This window comes from Phoca vitulina, unplaced genomic scaffold, assembly GCF_004348235.1.
Source record: "Phoca vitulina isolate PV1807 unplaced genomic scaffold, GSC_HSeal_1.0 scaffold7, whole genome shotgun sequence".
NCBI classification, from domain to species: domain Eukaryota; kingdom Metazoa; phylum Chordata; class Mammalia; order Carnivora; family Phocidae; genus Phoca; species Phoca vitulina.
In genome coordinates, this window is record NW_022589710.1 from 61,641,996 (window position 1) to 61,661,898 (window position 19,903).

Genomic DNA, 19,903 nt, shown 5'->3' on the forward strand with positions numbered 1-19,903 from the left:
TAAGCCCAAGGGCTGCAAGGCGTAATAAAGCAGCCTATGCTGTCAAGGAGCTTAACAGAGACAATACAGTGTGCCAAGTGCTACTGAGAGGATAAGCACGGCTGCTATGGACACTATGCCCTCCTGGGGGCTCAGGGACCTAGAGAACACGTAGCCGTGCTCAAGGATAGGGAAAAAGGCAAGCAGGCGGAGGGAAAAGCTTGTATAAAGGCTCAGGACAAGAGAAAGGGCGCGTGGGACTGTGGGCAACAACCACTTCCGGACAGAGGAGGGGAGGGGAGACAAGGCTGGAGTGCCTCACAATGCCAGACTCTGCGTACCTGTTCTGGCTTCCCCACAAATGGCTGTGATGTTAAGGAAGCCTGTGTTCTCTTGGAACCCAAGGACGGCAACCTCTTCCCTGCCCGTCTTGCAGTGTGGCTCAGACAAGAGAAGGTGAATGGTAGAGAGCTAAAGAGCTATTAGGGTTCTGCTGTGGAGAAAAGCAGGAATACAAGCTAAGCCTACTGCTCCATCCACACTATCCAATGGGATGAGACGCACCCCACATGCATCCTGCAACCAGAGGATTAGGACAGCTATATTCCGGCTAAAAACTCAGGATAACATGCTGGTTCTGACTACTTTTAATTGACGAAAACAAGCTAAACATATAAGAAGCCTATACACACTGGAATACAGAAATATATAAGCTGCTGCATAGAATTCTTACTCCAAAACAACACAAATGTGCATGAGGTCTCTCTTGTGACGGGGGCTGGCATGGAAGAGGGAGATTTTTATAACCGGGGTTGACAGTGGAGTGAAAGGGAAAGTGGGAAGCTTTTCCACATAACCAGAGAACATAGAAACAATGTGCAGTCACTAACAGACTGACCTGGAGCGCAGTTAATTTGCACTTGTACTTGGCTGCGGTTGTTCCTGCTGCTGCCCTTTTGGCGGCTTCTTCTGCTGCTTCTTCTGTTTGGTGAGGCAGCTCAAGGCAGACTCACCGTTTCTTGGGGTAGACATGAGCGTGGGCAGCTTGCCAGACTGAGTTGGATACTTCGTTTTCAGGTCCTCTTTGAACAACGGCTGGGAGAGTAAATGGCGCAGCTCCTTCTTCAGGACCTTCATCTGTTTTTGTCTCCTACGCTCTTCTTGCTGGTCAGTTTTTCTTCCTTAAGAGACAATATAAAACAGACCATATTCACTATGATTTGTAGACACTTTCTGTTTCCCTTGATGGATACTTGTGACAAAAAATGTTTTGGTACTCTTGAGGAATCAAAGCTCAAAAGTCTCTATAGAAGCTAGTATTAGCTAACTTCTAACATAGTTGGGGAGGGATACTCAGGCATTATGTCCTTCATTCCTCAAAAAAAAAAAAAGCCTCTAAGACAGGAATTACCTCCATTTTACTCGAGGGCACTTGTTGAAGGTCACAGAGCTAGCTAGCTAGTTGTCAAACTGAGATTTGAACCCAAGGTTCCTGACTTGAAGATCAGTTTCTTCCTACGACCCACCCACTTGCTACTTGCTAGCTGGGGTATGGTGAGTCGACAAGTACAAAGACCCAGGAGACTGTGAACACCATCTGGCAGCCCAGCTCTTCTAAACCTCCCCACCAGCACTGTGACTGCACCTGTGGAGGTGGGCACAGCCACAGGGCCCCACACCAGCCCCAAGTCTGAGCTACCAGGAACAGCTCATTGTCACCAAGCCCACTGGTTTGGTTCCCAGCTTCCATGTTGAGCAGACAGCTTGTCAGCCTCTGAATTTGTTGGCTCTGGCACTGAGATGCCAACACCTCAGCTAGGCTGCCCACTTTGGGATGGAAAGAACACCGGATCAACTCTGGTGTCATCGGTTCTAGATTTGGTTCTACCACTTCTTAAGACTCAAGAGCATTCCTAGAGCAGGGACCACACAGATCCAGGTTCAGAGTAGGGGCTCAGGAAAGGCCTGGTAATGGACCTATTTCCCTGCACAAACAGCTTCTCTTCCATGAGCCTCTAATTTCCATATGTAAAAGGATGATAATTCCTGCTCTGTTTATGGGGCTCCTGGATGGCTCAGTTGGTTAAGCGTCTGCCTTCGGCTCAGGTCATGATCCCAGGGTTCTGGGATCGAGCCCCACATCGGGCTCCCTGCTTGGCGGGAAGCCTGCTTCTCCCTCTCCCACTCCCCCTGCTTGTGTTCCCTCTCTCGCTGTGTCTCTCTCTGACAAATAAATAAATAAAATCTTAAAAAAAAAAAAAAATTCCTGCTGTTTGTCATGTGACCACGGAAGTCAGATGAGATGATGACTGGTGTAGGAGTAACAATAATCATAAATAATAACTTAAAATGTATGAAATCCTTTCTATTTGCCAGGCACTGATAAAGGCACTTTATATTCATCAATTCAACCCATCTTTTGCAATAACCCCATGAGGTAGGAACATTATGACCTGCATCTTATAAATGATGACAGCCTAGTACAAAAGAGAAATTAAAGACCTTGACCTGGTCATACAGCCAGCTAAGGGAATGGACCAGCATGGCCCCTGGCTGCAAAGCCTACCCCTGATGTCACATGAGGGAGGCAGCCGAGACAAGTAAGACAGAGGGAACAAAGGCCAAGGACTGTCGGCTCATCTGGGACTAAGGCCTCTTGCAAAGAAGGAAATCTTTGCTGATTTTAACAGGACCCATGGTAGTGGTGAAGTTCCAACAAGACAAAAGTTGAAGGAAAAAACAAATGAAAAATGCTGAATGTATTCAAGTCCCATCCAGTCCACTCACCCTTATACATCTCTTCTTCCAGCTCAATCTCAAGGGCAGCTGCTGCCTGTTCAATCCAAGAATTGTGCAGACAAGCCTGGAAGTTCCGATACTCCGCTTTCTCAATCTGTCGAGCTAAATGGATTCGTTCCTGGGGGAAAGGAATAGTGTTCATTTGACAGCATTCAGGCCTCTGGGAAGCAAAGGCTCATATAAGTTGTGTCTTTAAAAAAGCTCTTGAGGGGCGCCTGGGTGGCTCAGTCGTTGGGCGTCTGCCTTCGGCTCAGGTCATGATCCCGGGGTCCCGGGATCGAGTCCCACATCGGGCTCCCTGCTCGGTGGGAAGCCTGCTTCTCCCTCTCCCACTCCCCCTGCTTGTGTTCCTGCTCTCGCTATCTCTCTCTGTCAAATAAATAAAATTTTTAAAGAAAAAAAAAAAAAAAAAGCTCTTGAGGGGCGTCTGGGTGGCTCAGTCATTGCGCGTCTGCCTTCAGCTCAGGTCATGATCCCAGGGTCCTGGGATCGAATCCCTCATTGGGCTCCCTGCTCAGTGGGTAGCCTGCTTCTCCCTCTCCCACTCCCCCTGCTTGTGTTCCCTCTCTGGCTGTCTCTCTCTGTCAAATAAATATATAAAATCTTAAAAATAAATAAATAAAATAAAATAAAACCCCAAAGATAGAACTACTGGCATTTGCTTCAGGAATGTGAAAAAGGTTTAGTATCTGCCTCAGCAAGACAAGTTGACCTCACTTCCCTACAACCACTGCATGTCCAGGAAGCCACACTCACTGTCCTTGTCCAGTGGAGGGAGAAAGTGGTAGTGAAGGCTCCAGGGGCAGGCAGTGAAGAAAGGGCTCAAGAAGAAAATTCCTGTTTTTGACGACTCACCGTTCTACCTTCTACCACGTACAGTGCCCCCACATTCCTTTTTTTTCTTTTTCTTTCTTTTTTTTTTTTTAACGAATCTTCCTATTTAAATAGCTATTGGCAGAACCAGAGCCTCACAGCAAGGTGAAGGTACAGCACAATCCCTTCCCTCCTTAGTACTAGATTTTTAACTTTTCTTTTTACCTTGACTGCGTCCATGTACTTTGTCTGCACAGGAAACAGTGGAATGTCCTCATCTTTCTTGAGGGTTTTGTAAATCTTCTTAAAGTTGATCACATCCTCAGGCCCAATCAGCATCAGGCTGAGACCTTCATTAGTGGCACGAGCCGTTCGACCACTTCGGTGGACATAGATCTCCGAGGTGCGAGGGACCTGCCAGAGGAACCAAGAAGTCAACGCGTGGTTATCACCCAACAGTGTTCTTCCCCTCAGGGCCAGCTTCCCCGAGCCAGGCAGTTAGAAACCTCTCCAGCACTGTGGACAGATCCAGCCCATTCTCCCTTAGTCCTAATTCTTTAGCCCATTCACTGTGCAGCGTCTGCCCTCCCATGCCCCCTGCCCTGGTTTCAGGCCCTCATGACCACTCAACAGAACGACAGTCACTTACTTCGTCTCTGGTCTCTCCCACTCCCCTTGACCCAGCCCAAAGCTGCCATTGCAATCTTCCTGAGTCAAAGCTCTGACCATAATTCCCACTCTAACTACAGAAACTCCACTGATTCTTCATTAACTCTATATGAATGACTGAACATGATAATTATAACCAACATTTACTGAGTGATTACAATGGGCCAGGCAATTCCAAGCACTCTGCATGTAGTATCCCACTTATTCCTCACAAACAATAACATGAAGTGCTTTCATGATTACCCATATTATAGACAAGGAAACTGACACACAGAATGTTAAGCAATTCCCTCTAGGTGGAGGAACTAAATAGTGGAGCCAAGATTCGAACTGAAGCAGTCAAGCTGCAAAGACCACACTAACCCCCCCAGGCTCCATTGCTTCTACTCTAATACATACTGGATATATTATCCATAGGTGTGGCATGGGTGCTAACAATCCCTCCCTCCCCTGCACCCATGGCACTCACCACTAATCCAGAACAGTCTTCTCCACTGAGCCCAGGTTAATACTACCACTTCCAATGCAGCTCTAAGTACTTAACTGTTCATAATGGTGCTAGAAATGTGGTCTATTGGCCATTTTTCACTTTCTTCTCCCAACATAACCCCCCACTCGTAGCCAACTTGCCACTTCCACACATTCTCTCCTCCTTCCCTTCCACCTCTACATGCCCAGATCCTCCCCCCATCCTTAAATGCAAAGCATCTTTTAAAAGAAAGCCCTTTCCTACCTCCCAAACTAGAAGTTACCACTCTCTCCCATTATATTTTGCAACTTTCTAATATCTTCTGCCTTAAATTATGGCTTTTGGTCTCATCTCCTTTAGTTGGTCTGATACTTCTCAGGGGCTAGGACTACATTTTGTTCATCTGGATCTCTCCCACAAAAACTGGCCCAGCCTCTTCCCCAAAAAGAGGAAGAAGAAAGATTTGCTAAACTGAACTGGCACCCTGAAAGATTTTTTTAAAGATTTATTTATTTGAGAGACAGAAAGAGACAGTGCACGTGGGGGTTGGGGCAAAAGGAGAGAATCCTCAAGCAAACTCCCCACTGAGCTCAGGCCCCACACTGGGCTTGATCTCATGACCCACAAGATCATGACCTGAGCTGAAACCAAGAGCTGGACGCTCAACCGACTGAGCCACCCAGGCGCCCCTACACCCTGAAAGATTTTTTAAAGCATGAGGGATTAGAAAGGAGAAATAATAACGCCAGAATAGCTACCACTTTATACTTAATGCTGTGCTGTGTTAGGGGTTTCATCAACAGGAGCTCATTTAATTCTCATGGTAACCCTAAGGGTTAGGCAGCATCATCACTCCCAGTTTACAATGACACAGAAACCAGAGATGTTAAGTAACATGCCCAAAGCTAACCAACTATGAAGCAGGCCACAAGCATCTGAACCCTGCAAGGGTGGCTCTGAAGCCTAAGCTCCTAACCACCACTCTATGCTAGGATTTACCAGGTGTGTGCACTAATATTAATGTCAGTATCAACAGCAGCTCACATTTAGTAAGTGCTCAGGATATGCCCTGTGTCTTTCTAAACTCTTCACACATAAGAACTTATTTTACCTTAATAAAAACTTGAAGAAGTAGATACTGTGCTAACTGCCATCTAACAAAAACACTGAGGCAGAAAGAGATTAAACAGCTTGCTCAAGGTTACACAGCTGGGATTTAAGCCCAGGCAGGTCCTAACCACCACACTCTTCTACTTCTCTACACCAGGGTAACCAGTTTACATGCTACTATGCCTATTCCATGGAAGAAAACAGGACTCTAACCTGCCAACATCAATGAGTTTGCCCAAATCAAAGAGGGAAGGGCTAAGTGGTATCAGAAGTGCCAATATGTTTTCTGCGAGTAAATCTCATGAGTGTTCCAAACATGGCAGCAGCTAGTCAGTCACTAGATGCCAGTGGTACTCTGCTGCATGAGGCCTTGGGACTAGTAATTCTTCCCCCTTTCTTTCCTCCCTCCCCAAACCTTTGCTGAAAAAATTCCCCATTCGATGCAACAAATTCCCTAATTCCCCTACCTGGTAATGGATGACATGTTGGACTTTGGGAACATCCAGGCCCCGCGCCGCCACATCAGTTGCCAGGAGAACACAGCTGCAGGAGAGAGACAGAGAAGCCCGTCAAGAACAACCTACAGCTGTCCGTGAGCAACTCCTTGCTGCCTGCTGAATGCGCTCGGAGAGATTAACTTCCCAAGGCACCGACATGGCTCTTCACTTGTGGAGCTGGGATCCAAAGCTTGGGTCTCACTGACCACAGTCAACAAGCCACACTCTGCAATCATAAAAGACCACCTCCAGTAAAATAAATGAGGCCATATTCTAGGTCAGTGACCTCATCATCTATCACCCTCCCACTCACTTCCCTCTGGTCCCACAGACATCCTAGATTTCTTTCCAATTTGCCAAACATGGTCTGGCCTCCAAGCCTCTGCACTTGCTATACCATAGGCCTTACAAAGTCTTCCTCAGACATTCAGGTTTCCTTGCTTTGCCCACACTCTGCTGTAACCCCTCCCTCTCAGGGAAACCTCCCTGACCCCACTTTAGTACAACTCCCTGCACAACTTTACTCCTCAGCACTCAGCACCACTTGACGAACTACATAATTGCTTTTCAATTTATGATCTCCCTCCACTGGAATGTAAACCCTGTAACAAGGGCTTTGTGTTACTCAGTGTTCTATTACCTAGAACAGTGACTGGCTCCCAGTAAGCACTCAGTAATTTCATTGGGTAATGTTTCTTAATGTATGTGTAGTTCAAGGAAAGTCAAAAGCACCTGATCTATGTCTTAAAAACTTAAGATTCTGGGCTCTTCAGAATCCCTGCTCCCTGTAGTTCTGAGGTAGGGCTGGGGAATATGATACAAATTCAACCACTGCTTTAAGTCAAAGGCAGTAACTTTTTCTACAAAGGGCCAGACCATAAATTATTTTGGGCTTTGCAGGTGATAGTGTCTGTTGAAACTACTCAACTCTGCTACTGCCAAAGTAGCCAGAGACAATACATAAATGGGCCTTGCTGCCTTCCAATAAAACTAGCTGATTTAGCCCATGGGCCATAGTTTCCCAATCCCTGATCGAATAAGATGTAGAGGCCACTTTTAGGCAAACAGACTTGAGGAATGTAGAAAGAAAGGACACACAGCTACCATCTGGCCGAATATAGACAGGCCCATCAGGCCACCCACCTCAAAATACCCATAGGCCCTAACTGACCCATAGGCTACTTACAACTAGGCACAGTTACCAAAAAAGGCAGAATTCCATACATGGCCATACCCCCTCATCTTCCCCCTTTAAAAACAGCCCCATCCACTGCCTCATTGCAGACAGCCTCTCCTCTGCTGTCCCGCTTGCCCACTCCCTTGTGGCTCCTTTGTTCTGCCTCAGGTGTATTCTTTCAACGCCAGCGCCTTGGCTTCCACCTGATTGTTGCCCCACATTTAGGGGACCCCATCCAATCAGACAGACACCCCACTCAGACACCATATAAACTGCTAACTTCTACCTAGCAATATTTTAAAGGAGGTAAACCAGACACTTGTTCTAGAAACTAATCACTCTGTAACCTGACAAAACACTGGGCAAAAGTCAATCTAGACTTGACCTCAACTTCTCAGGCCCATAACCTGACAATATGCACACTGCTGCCTGAGCATCAGTCTGGCCCAAAAGGAGATGCACAGTGACAGCATGGTAAGGATGAGCTCTGGGTCTGACCGGTTTGTCTGAGGCCCAGCTTTGTCACTTTCAGGATGAGAAACCTTGGGCAAGCTGATTAGCTTCTCTAGATCTTACTTTTATCAATCTATAAAATGAGAATAATGACAATAAATGAAAAGCGGTATTAAAACTAACATTTAGCAAGTACATACCACGGGCTAAGCATTTGTTCTAAATGCTTTATACGTATAAACTCCCTTAATCTTCCTAACAACCCTCTCCATTAGCTTCTATTATTCTACTATTATGCTAATTACGAGAAAACTGCAACACACTGAAGTAATCTGGCCAGCTAGAAGTGGCACAGCCAAGGTCTTAATCTCAAGCAGTCTGGTTCCAGTCTGTGTTCTTAACCATGAATCCATTCTGCTGCTTCTCAAGGATGTTAGAATTGAATGAATGTGATAATGTATCTAAAATGCCAACATGATACTTACTCTATTGTTAAGTGATCCACAACAATAGGTATTATCATCACCGTTACTCATTATTAAGAAAGTTTCTGTTGGGCATTATCAGCAACCAAATGCATCAGATGAGAGTAAGCCTGCTTCATGATACGCAAAAAAGGGCTACCTTCTACCGATAAGGCTTCCATGTCAGAAGGTAGCTTCCCACCATCTCCCCACCATCCTGGCAACCTTGACCTAATGACCAGAACGTGGGCTCTGGGTACAGGCCTGACTTACTCTTCCAGACGGGCAAACTGCTCCAGGTTCCTGAGCCTCTGCTTCTGGTGCATGCAGGCGTGCAGGGTCAGCGGCATGATATCCAGGACTTTGAGGAGCCCAGAGAGGCGTTTGACGCAGGAGATACTGTTGGCGAACACTAAGGTGCGGCCGGGATACTGCATTAGGAAGTAATACAGATACAAGTCTTTCTCATCAGCCTCACAATGAATCTTGGTCTCTGTCAGTGTCTCCACTGTGGCCTCATTTCTGGTCAGGTCAATGACCTTGGGCTTGCCCCTCATGCCAATCTTCTGCACGAGGAGGTCAAGTTTGGCAGTTTTGTCAATTTTCTTAGTGTGCTTCTTGTGAAGGATTCGAGCAGGCGCTTGATGTACCAGGGTCAGTGTCGCAGAAAAAATAAGCGTCTGTCTCTTTGGGTTGTACTGGGAGTCACTGAGCATCTCTAGCAGCTGTGAGAGCTCAGCAAAGTGGCCTTTCTCAACCATCCGATCAGCCTCATCGACCACCAGGCACCTGCAGATACAGAGAGACCCACATAACCTGAGGAGTCATTTATACAGCACACTCAACTACCATCTCCACCCTCAACACAGACATACGTACACACCACCACCACCAGGGACTCAATCCCCTCATGCATGGTTTTCTAAAGGCCAAAGTCTGACTGGTACCACACCATGGAGAAGGTAATACATACGCTACCATGCTCTCTCAGGCCCACGACAGAAAAGGGCGTGAAAGGGAAAGGGGAGGTATGTCACTTACCTGAGCTGCCTAAGGTTGCTCAAATGAGGGTGCTTTTCTTTAATTAGCTCCCACAGCCGGCCCGGAGTGGCGACCACAATCTCTGGCTGGCGGTTTAGCATCCTCTGCTGTTTCTGCGCAGACATTCCACCAACCAAAATAGCAGTTTTAATTCCTACAGTACACAAAATATAAAAGACCTGTTATTCAGTTGGCTGCATGTTTTCTGCCACGAATGACACAGGTGCCCCGAGATCAGCAGAGGAAATCAATCACCAGGACAGCTCCCCTCTCTTTTTGGGGGGGGGGGGCACTAAAAGAGTGGGCCTGGCCTGACTCTTAGTGCCACTCCTAGAAGGCACATTAAGTCTTCTATGATCTGGGCCCTGTCTACTTCCCCAACCTCATTTCTTTCTACTCCCTCCCCTTTATCAACAACAGAAGAGCTGGATTTGAACCCAGGCATGTTTACATCCAAAGTTCCAGGAAAAGTGAGCAGTGGTGCACCACAATGCTGGGAAGGAGGTCACTCTGCAGCTGTGACACACCTCCCAAGAAAGTCCTGCCCATCCCCCTCAATTAGAATTAATGCCTCTAATGCCTACTGTCTGTTCTGTTCTCTGGTGGAGGACTTCTCAAGGTATCCAATGTGGAAAGAAAATACAGGATCATGTAGGCAAAGTGCTTAGCAAAGTGCCCGGCACACAGTAGGAGCTTGGTAACTGTTGCTTTTATTATAAAGTTAAAATTCTCACTGCGCAGCCCTTCCCGAAAGGAATTCCCTGAGAGAGTAAGTTCTTGTGCCCTAAGGCAGAGGTTGGCAAACATTTTCTTAAAGGGTCAATAGTAAGCATTTTGGCCTTGTGAGCTAAATCTGTCACAACTACTAACTTTACTTCATTCTACCTTAGTAGTGCAAAAGCAGCCATAGACACTATGTAAACAAATGGGTGTGGCTGCATTTTATTTACAAAAAGAGGTACTTTTGACAACCCCTGCCTTAAGCATCCACCATATCCAATAAATTGACTAATTTCCTATGCATCTAGAGTGGCATTAGCTATGCGTTATCCTTGGGAGAACTGAGACAGTGTCACTCAAACAATTTTCTGTAAGGCTTAATTCTCTGGCAGGTTGAGAGAGATTTCCCCTAAAGGGTAGGAGCTATAGCTTGTTCACCTCTGCCACCCCAGCACCCAGGATCCTCTCAGGAAGTTATTTATTAAACAGAATTAAACCTCACCTGTAAACTTGGCCACAGCATCAATGTGTTGTTTGACCTGGACAGCGAGCTCTCTAGTGGGAGTCAGAACCAGCCCAAGCAGAGGGCGCTTTGGATGTGCTTTACAGATGGCGATTTTGCCACCCAACTCTTGCTTCAACCTTCCAGTCTCCTCTTCATCAAGCTTTTCCTCTTTGTCTTCATCCTGTTTGGGGATGGCCTTCTCCCTGATCAGAGAAGAAGGTCCTTCACCAGCATCATCATCACAGAAGGGCAGCACCTGGTCTGAGACAGCAGCTCCAGTCTTGACCTTGCTGGGTGGTGCTCCAGCCTTCACTTCAGCTTCACTGGGCAGGACTTCACCCTCAATTCCAATCTCATCAGGCAAAACTCCAGACTCAGTTCCAGCCTCGGTTCTGGTCTCACCAGGTAATGCTCCTGTGTTACTTGGAGCTGGAGTAGGCTTCTTCTTCACCTGCCACTGCAGTACTGCATGGATCATTGGAATGGCAAAGGCAAGAGTTTTTCCACTTCCTTAGAAGTAAAACAAAAAAGAAACAGTGTGAATCAATAAATACACATACTTTTTGTCTGGGCTTCTTTCTTTTACACAGAATAAGGGACCCTGATAGCCACGTGCTACCCTGAACAACCCAAAGCTCCTCCACTCAGCACAGGTTGCCCAACAGCAAGCACTGCAACCAGAGGGTATCTGTAATTAAAAGCCTGAGAAAAAGTCTAGCAGACTAGCACTGAGGCCTGAGGTCACCAATGTGAACTACACACAAAGTCCAAGCACTGAAACTCTAAACAGACAAGTTTTGTGTGTTTTGTCGTTGTTGTGAAGAAACACCATCACATTAGGGTATGGGGAATGGAAATCTATATACAGTTTCCTAAGACCTTTGCTGGAGAAGATGGCAGTAGAAGACAATTTTCTTAGTTTTTCTGAAAACTTAAAATTAGCATACTTTTATCTATGCTTGAACATTTTCAAACTGATCTTTGAATGTGTAAGAAGCCCAAATTCATATCTTCTGGGTGGTTAATACAAACAAACAAGACAGCTCAAGTTGAGAATTTAAAGTAGTTCCAAAGTTATAAAGTCCCCAGCAAAAGCAAATAAATTATCTCTGGAGGAAGAAACCTTTATCATAGGCCTCAAAGAATTCTCACAAGGGGCACCTGGGTAGCTCAGTCGAATGAGCATCCGACTCTTGGTTTCAGCCTGGGTCATGGGTTTGAGCCCCAAATCAGGCTCTGCGCTCAGAACAGGGTCAGCTTAAGGGGTTCTCCCTCTCCCTCTGCTTCTCCCCCAACTTGATCTCTCGCTCTCTCTCAAATAAATAAAATCTTAAAAAAAAAAAAAAACTATTTAAAAAATGCTCACAAATCATTTTCAAAGGAAAATGAGCAGCTCTCAGTAAAAAAAATAACCCATAAGAAAACAAGGCACTGTAAGCAAGAATTGTAAGAAAAAAAGAGAGCAAACAGACCCTTAACACTAGATAAACAGCACTTTTCATCAGAAACCATCAAAGCTGGAAGACAGTATTACATCTTTATTTGAAGACCTGAAAAAAAAATCCAACAACCTAGAACTCTCTTAGCAAAAATTCCTTTCAAAAAAATGCAAAGTAAAGACGTTTAGGCACACAAAAGCTGAATAATTTATCATCAGCAAACTTGAACTACAAGAAGTACTAAAGGGAGTCTTCCATGTAGAAGATGCTACTGGATGAAATTCTGGATCTGTACAAAGGAAGAGTACCAGAAACAGTAATGGTAACATAGATAAATATGAAAGATTTCTTAAGTTTAAACTTAAAATTATTAAACATAAAAATGTATTTTGGATTTCTAACACATATAAAGTGTAAAAAAGCACAATGTAAAGGAAAAAAGGAAATACAGTCTTGTAAGATTCTTGTACTATATAAAAAATAGTAATTATTACTTAAAGACAGACTATGACATACTAAAGATATATACTATGAACCCAAAAGCAACCACTAAAACAGTTACAGCTAATAAGATCAATAAGGGATATAAAATGCCATTACAAGAAATAATCAGTCCAAAAGTTAAAAGGAAAGAGTGTAGCAAATAGCAAAATAACAGATTACAACTTAACCATTATCAATAATCACATTAAATGTAAAAGATCTCAACAAATAAAAGACAGATTGTCACAATGATTAAACAGCAAGACCCAACACATGCTCTCTACAAGAATGCCATTTTATTTTTTTTTCTTACAAGTTTCAGTTTAATACAAAGCATATGATAAAGGATATAGATGAAAAACCAGATGAAGAGGTACATAAGGCAAAGTCTGGAAGGGTTCCAAGGGCTTCTGTCCCTGTGGAACTGGGGGTGCACCACCCTCCCAGAACAAGGAAGGGTTCCCCAACTTAGAAGCTCCAAGAAACCCACTTTAAATACAATGACGTCAATAGATTAAAAGTACGAGGGGCACCTGGCTAGCTCAGTTGTTAAGAGCATGTGACTCTTGATCTTGGGGTTGTAAATTTAAGCCCCACATTGGGTGTAGAGATTACTTAAAAAAATCTTTAAAAAAATACAAGTATGCAAAACACACCATGTTAACATTAATCAAAATAAAGCTAGAAAGGTACATTAATATCAGATTGAGAAGATTTTAGAAAAAACAATACTTTGGGGAAAAAGGGGGCCATTTCATTATGAAAGGAATAAATTCATTTAGAGGATATAACATTCCTAAACATTTACACACCTAAATATAACAGAGCTTCAAAACACAGGGAACAAAAACTAATGGAACTGCAAAAAAAAACCTACCACTTAAGAAAAAATAAGTAACACAAATATTTCTAATACATTAAAGCAATTAAATCTGTAGTTAAAATCCATCCTACAAAGTAAAGTGCAGGCACAGATGAAGTCTACCAAATATTTAAGGAAGAAAAAAAATACCAATTCTATACAAACTTTCAGAAAACTGAAGAGAATACTTCAAAAGTCATTCCAAGGCCTGCATTACTCTGATTCCAAAACCAAAGATATTACTAGAAAACTATAACCCAATATCCCATGAACAGAAATTCAAAAATTATCAACAAAATTTTAGCAAATCAAATCCAATATATAAATGGAATAACACTGTGACCAAATTTGGCTTACCCCAGGAATGTAAGTTTGGTTTAGCATTTGAAAATCAAGTGTAATTCACCATTATCAACAGACTCAAAATGAAAAACCACTTATCTTAATAAATGCAGAAAGAGCATTTCTTTCTTTCTTTTTTTTTTTTTTAAAGATTTTATTTATTTACTTGACGAGAGAGACACAGTGAGAGAGGTAACACAAGCAGGGGGAGCGGAGAGGGAGAAGCAGGCTTCCTGCAGAGCAGGGAGCCCGATGCGGGGCTCGATCCCAGGACCCTGGGATCATGACCTGAGCTGAAGGCAGACGCTGAACGACTGAGCCACCCAGGTGCCCCTGAAATATTTAAGGACAAATCTAATTACAGATGTGCACACACTAAAAACTACATAACACTGCTAAAAAAATTAAAGAGCTAAAAAAAAATGGAGATATACTACCTTCATGGGAAGATTCTATATTGTCCAGATGTCATTTGTCCTCAGTTTGCTTTATAATCAATGCAATCTCAATCCAAATACCAGCTGGCTTTTTGTAGAAACTGACAAGTTGAGTTTAAAATTCAAATGGAAATGCAAGGGGCCTAGAACAGCCAAAATAACTTTTAAAAAGAACAAAGAGAACTTATACTACCTGATTTAAAACTTGTTCTAAAGCTGCTGTATCCAAGACAGTGAAGTTTTCTTTTTATTTTATTTTATTTTATTTATTTAACAGAGAGAGACACAGTGAGAGAGGGAACACAAGCAGGGGGAGTAGGAGAGGGAGAAGCAGGCTTCCCGCCAAGCAGGGAGCCCGATGTGGGGCTCGACCCCAGGACCCTGGGATCACGACCCGAGCCGAAGGCAGCTGCCCAACTGACTGAGCCACCCAGGCGCCCCGATAGTGAAGTTTTGATGTAAAAAGATAGATAAGTAGATCAATGGGGGGGGGGGGAGACTCCAGAAATAGACCCACACCTATACAGTCACTGATTTTCAAAAAAGATGCAAAGGCAAAATTCAGTGGAGGAAGGATAGTTTTTCAACAAACGGTGCTGGATATCCACATGCAGGGGAAAAAAAGGAACTCTGATCCACACTTCTCACTGTAAACAAAAATTAACCCAATAAAGATCACAGACTGAAACATACAACCTAAAACTAGTAACACTTCTAGAAGAAAACACTGGAGAAAATCTCTGTGATCTTGGGTTAGGCAAAGGATTTGTAGATAAGCACATTTGTAAAAAGGAAAGTGATCATTTGATCTTCATCAAAATAAAGAACTTCTGATCTTTCGAAAGACACTGTAAAGAGAATGAAAAGACAAGCCACAGACTGGGAGAAAAAAATCATAAACCAAGTATCTGATAAAGGGGGTATATCCAGAATATATAATGAATTCAGTAGTAGGAAAACAACTACCCAGTTAAAAAATGGGCAAGAGGACTGAAAAGACACCACCAAAGAATATACAAATAGGCACTTGAAAAGATGCTCAACGAGTCACTAAGGGGATATCAATTAAAGCCACAAGGAAACCATGCTAAAATTATTAAAGTCTAAAATGAAATTAAAGACTGAACACACCAAGTATTGGCAGGGACAGAGACCAATTTAAACTCTAACTGGGTGGGTATGTAAAATGGTATAATCACTTTGGAAAACTAAAAGGTTACTTTTACCTTAAGACCTAGCTATTCCACACGTATTTACCCAACAGAAATTAAAGCATATACCCATACAAAGACTAACACACCAATATTTATGATAGTTGTGGTTTTTTTTAAGATTTTATTTATTTATTTAGGAGGGAGAGGGGGTGGGAGGGAGGGAGGGGAGAGGGTGGGAGAAAGCGAGGGGGGGAGAGGGAGAGAGAGAGAGAGGTGCGAGAGAACATGCACACACACGGGGGGAGGGAGAGGGAAAGGGAGAGAGAATCTTAAGCAGACTCCATGCTGAGCGTGGAACCCGACATGGGGATAAATCTCAGGACCCTGAGATTATGATCTGAGCTAAAACCAAGAGTTAGAGGCTTAACTGACTGAGCCACCAGGTGCCCCTATAAATAGTTTTATTTGTATAGCCAAAAACTATAGAGAACAAAAATATTCACCAACAGATGGATAAACAAATTGTGCTATATCCATATACTGGAATATTACTCGTCAATAAAAAGGAACGAACTATTGGTACTTGCAATAACACGGTTGAATCTCAAAGTATGCTGAGTAAAAGAGCCGAACACCCACCCCCTCTCAAAAGTACATAGTGTATGATTCCGTTATATAAAATTCTGGAAAATGCAAATTAATCCAAAGTGATAGAAAGCATATTAGAGGTTACCTTGGGGATGAACAAGGAGTGGGGGCCCAGGAGAGATTTCAAAAGGGGCCCAAAGCATCTTTGGGGGGTGATGGAAATATTCATTATCTGTATGGGCAGCAGTTTGTCCATAGCCCCGAAAATCTTTGTGAGTCTTGGACCTGCAGATTCACAGCATTCCACAGGGACAGCCTGATAGGAGCTGTGGTATGAATCCAAATGTCAGGCTCTAGCCACAGTGGCTCATACAACCTTGCCTCTGCTTCCAGAAACCCATTTCCAGGCCTCTGCACAAACCAAAGCAATGTAGTAGAATGCTTAATAGCACACAGACCTAGTCTAGAATCTAGGCACTACTACTTTTCAGCTGTGGTTTTATGGATACTGTCTTCTGTGAGGCTGTGTTTCATCAGTAAGATGAGAATAATGCAACCTATCTCAGGGTGATTTTGAGAACTGAGTTCATCAGTGTGATGTACTTAACACAGTCCATGATACATTTTAAATGCTAAGAAAATGTTCTAACTTACCATTATTACTTCCATTCCCCTGAGCCTTCCTCACTTTTCCATCTACATGACTCTTCTATAGCACCTCACCCATACTTTCCTGACCACCCTTTCCAGAAACCCAAGGCACAAAGTGTCTAGATGGTCTAGTTCTATACCATACAACCTAACAGTCACTCGCCATGTATGGATGGCTATTGAGCACTTAAAATGTGGTTACTCTAAATTGAGGTGCTGCAAATTCAAAATACACGTCAGATTTTGAAAACTTAGTATAAAAATAAGAACGTAAAGTATCTCAAAGATTTTACCTTAATTATATACTGAAATTTTTATAAACTAATTAAATACATTGTTAAAATTAACTTTTACCTGTTCTTTTTACCTTTTTAAAATATGGCTCCTAGAAAATTTTAAATCCCTATGTGGCTCACATTATATATGTATTTCTATCAGTTATTGCTGATCTAGTTGGATTTTAGTACCAGGCAGTACAAGCACCTCCCTCCAGTCAGTAACTTAAACTACTGAGGTCAAGTCATTGACCTGTCATTGCTTCGCAAAGTCTTAAGATGGCCCAGGGAATAAGGGAACTTTAAATAATGCCTAGTCCCAACAGTCACCTCATGCCAAATCTACATACAAAATCCACCTAATGGTTACACACTCAAATCCTTCCAATAATGATAAACTCACCAATTCCCAAAGCAGCCCTTTTATCTTTGGACAACTCTTGAGAATTAGACACTTACTCCTTATACTAATGAAGATCTACCTCTCCAGAGGGCCGCTCTTAGTCCTACTTTACCCCTCTGAGCCATTTAGGAAAGCTCAAGAATAGGAAAAAACTACCATTTGCAAATCACTTGCAGTGTACTGCATAAACTTTACTGTAGCACTTACATTTAACCCACAAAGCAATAAAAAAAAAAAAAAAAAGGGTAGTAGGTACCGGTGTTACCTCCATTTTATAATAGGACCTACAGGGCGTCAGAGAGATAAAGCGACCTGTCCAGGGTACCAATCAGAAAGTGGCAGATTTCAACCCAGAGCTGGGTGACTTCTAAACACCTTCACTCAACACTGCTTTTGTGATTATATCCCCAAATTCCCCTCTCCCCAAGCCATCCAACCTGTTAGCAGCCACAAGGTCAACCCAAAAGCAATCTTACCCTGGCCAGCTAAGGATGCCCTTACCTGTCTCAGCAGCCCCAAGGATGTCCAATTTGTCACGGATGGCAGGTGCCAAGGTCAGAGCTTGGATTGGTGTGGGTGCAGAGAAGCCTAGAAAGCTGAGTGCTCGGAGAACTGGCTTGGGTACAAACAGATCTTTCCAAGCTGTTACATCTGCCTTCTGGTCGTGCATTTCAGGCATCCATGTCTTTGCTTTTTTGGGCACCTTTGGAGTAGTACCCTGGGAAGGCTCCAAGTTTTTTTTCCCTTTCTTTTTTTTCTTTTTTGGAACAGTCTGGGCTGAGCTTTCTGATACCATCTCCTCTACCTGTGGATCAGGACAAACCGTGTCATCTCCCTGGGGCTCTGGCTCAGCATCTTTGACTTCAAACTCCTTCTGGACACTGATTCCTTCAGTTTCCATGTCTTTATTCTTCTTGAACTTCATCTTTTTCTTTGAGGAGCTGGACTCTCCTTCTTCCTTTCCTGAAACAGCTTGTGACTTTCTCTTCTTGGGCTCCTCCTTTGAGAAGAGACTGGAGGAATTCTTGGCAGGGGAGACCAACTGGTAATCTGTCAGTTCCTCAAAGCACACCAAGTCATCCATCTGTCCACCTGCAAACATATTTGGGTCAATCTCCACCTGCTTCCATTTTCCCACAACTCTGATTCCCTTTGTCTGGAATTTGCCATAGCTTGGTGGCTTTGGCCTTGATTTTGTCTCCTTCAACTTCATGGTTGCTGAAAAGAAAAGGAGAGAAGTGTTCCATTAGGTTGGCAACTGAAGAGCGTGGGGTTCTGAGGCAACAAATATCTTCTAAGCAGCCTACAGAGTATCAGGCCCTGCAAAGAAGCGAGGACATAGAGGTAGAGAAGATCAAAGAGGAGAAGAAATATACCAACAGAGTAGGCAGGCTGGCCTGGAACAGAGGGTACACAGGAGATGGAGGAGCACAGACACATGAGCTAGATCTGGTTTGGATTCCAGACCCAGTACTTACTGCTTGTGTGTCACTGGACAGTGGTGTTTAATCCTCCCCGAACCTCAGTGCTCTCATGTTTTAAAATAAGGGAGAGGGACCCAATAATATCTAAGTCACAAAACGTTTTATGCGAACAAATAAGATTATGTAAAGCACGGGGTTCTAAAGAAGCCTGACACACCCAAGTCATTTTGAAGGCCGAATTAAGAAGGTGGAGGGTTTTTCTTGGGGGGGGGGCGTGTAGGACCCCAGCTTTATTGTAAGGGCTCAAGCCTTGCCCCAAGAAGGCAAATGCCTATTCCACCATTCTGGCCTTTGCCCATCCAGCTTTTTCGTTACATTTTAAGTGATTTAAAACACATTTCAACAGAGGCCGCTTGAGTGACTCTCCATCCACGGTCTCCCTTTCCAGAAAGACCAAGAAAAATCACAGGTCCTGGAGGGAAGCACAAAGGTAAACCATAATTCAAATCCGGACGGGCTCCGGGTCTGTGGCGGACGTCTCAATCTCTGTGAAGCTCAGTCTCCTCGCCTGTAAAATGGGGATGATGAAGGATCTGCTTCAGGGGGTCGTTACACCGACACAAAAAGGTGACGCACGTCAGAACCCGCCAGGCATGGCGCCCGGCCGGCTCAGCACGTCAGCGCGCAGGCAGGCTTCACCCACCGCCCCAGCTCCGCCACGACCGCAAACCACCCGGCTTCCACCGCGGCGGGGGTGGTCAGGCACGGGGGGCGAGGGCTCCGGCCGCGCGCCCCGCCTCAGGCACAGCGGGCGTTCGACGCGGAGAGGCCGACGCCACCGGGCCTGGACGCCCACACCAGGGGTCCCCGACGCGGGGCCAGCGGCCGCCCTCAGTGGACCCGAGAATTCAGGCCAGTGGCCTGGACAAGCCCACCACGCGAGCCCCGGGGGCCGGCCCCAGCCCTGCTCGGGCTCTGGTACTCACCGCGTGGAGACGCCGTCGCGGTTCCCTCACACGCCGGCCAAACGCCGCGCACACCTCCACCGTGGTTGCTCAGCTGCAGCGTCGACCGCAGTTCCGGGGCGGGGCTTGCACTCACGCACGCGCGCGCCCTGCGACAGGAAGTCCCGCCCCCATCTAGACGCCG

At 44.6% G+C, this 19,903-nt stretch overlaps 1 protein-coding gene across 1 annotated transcript; it reads right to left on the reverse strand.

The window, feature by feature from the left end:
* Window positions 1-611: 611 nt before the first annotated feature.
* On the reverse strand, window positions 612-19,846 carry DDX24 (DEAD-box helicase 24). Its single transcript, XM_032405855.1, has 9 exons — window positions 19,741-19,846; window positions 17,832-18,548; window positions 10,694-11,206; window positions 9,472-9,625; window positions 8,704-9,219; window positions 6,307-6,382; window positions 3,817-4,005; window positions 2,767-2,896; window positions 612-1,160 (listed from the first exon to the last, which is right to left on the reverse strand). The coding sequence occupies exons 2-9, from the start codon at window positions 18,541-18,543 to the stop codon at window positions 889-891; spliced, it is 2,562 nt and encodes an 853-aa protein (XP_032261746.1). The 5' UTR covers window positions 18,544-18,548; window positions 19,741-19,846; the 3' UTR covers window positions 612-888.
* Between the last annotated feature and the right edge of the window lie 57 nt (window positions 19,847-19,903).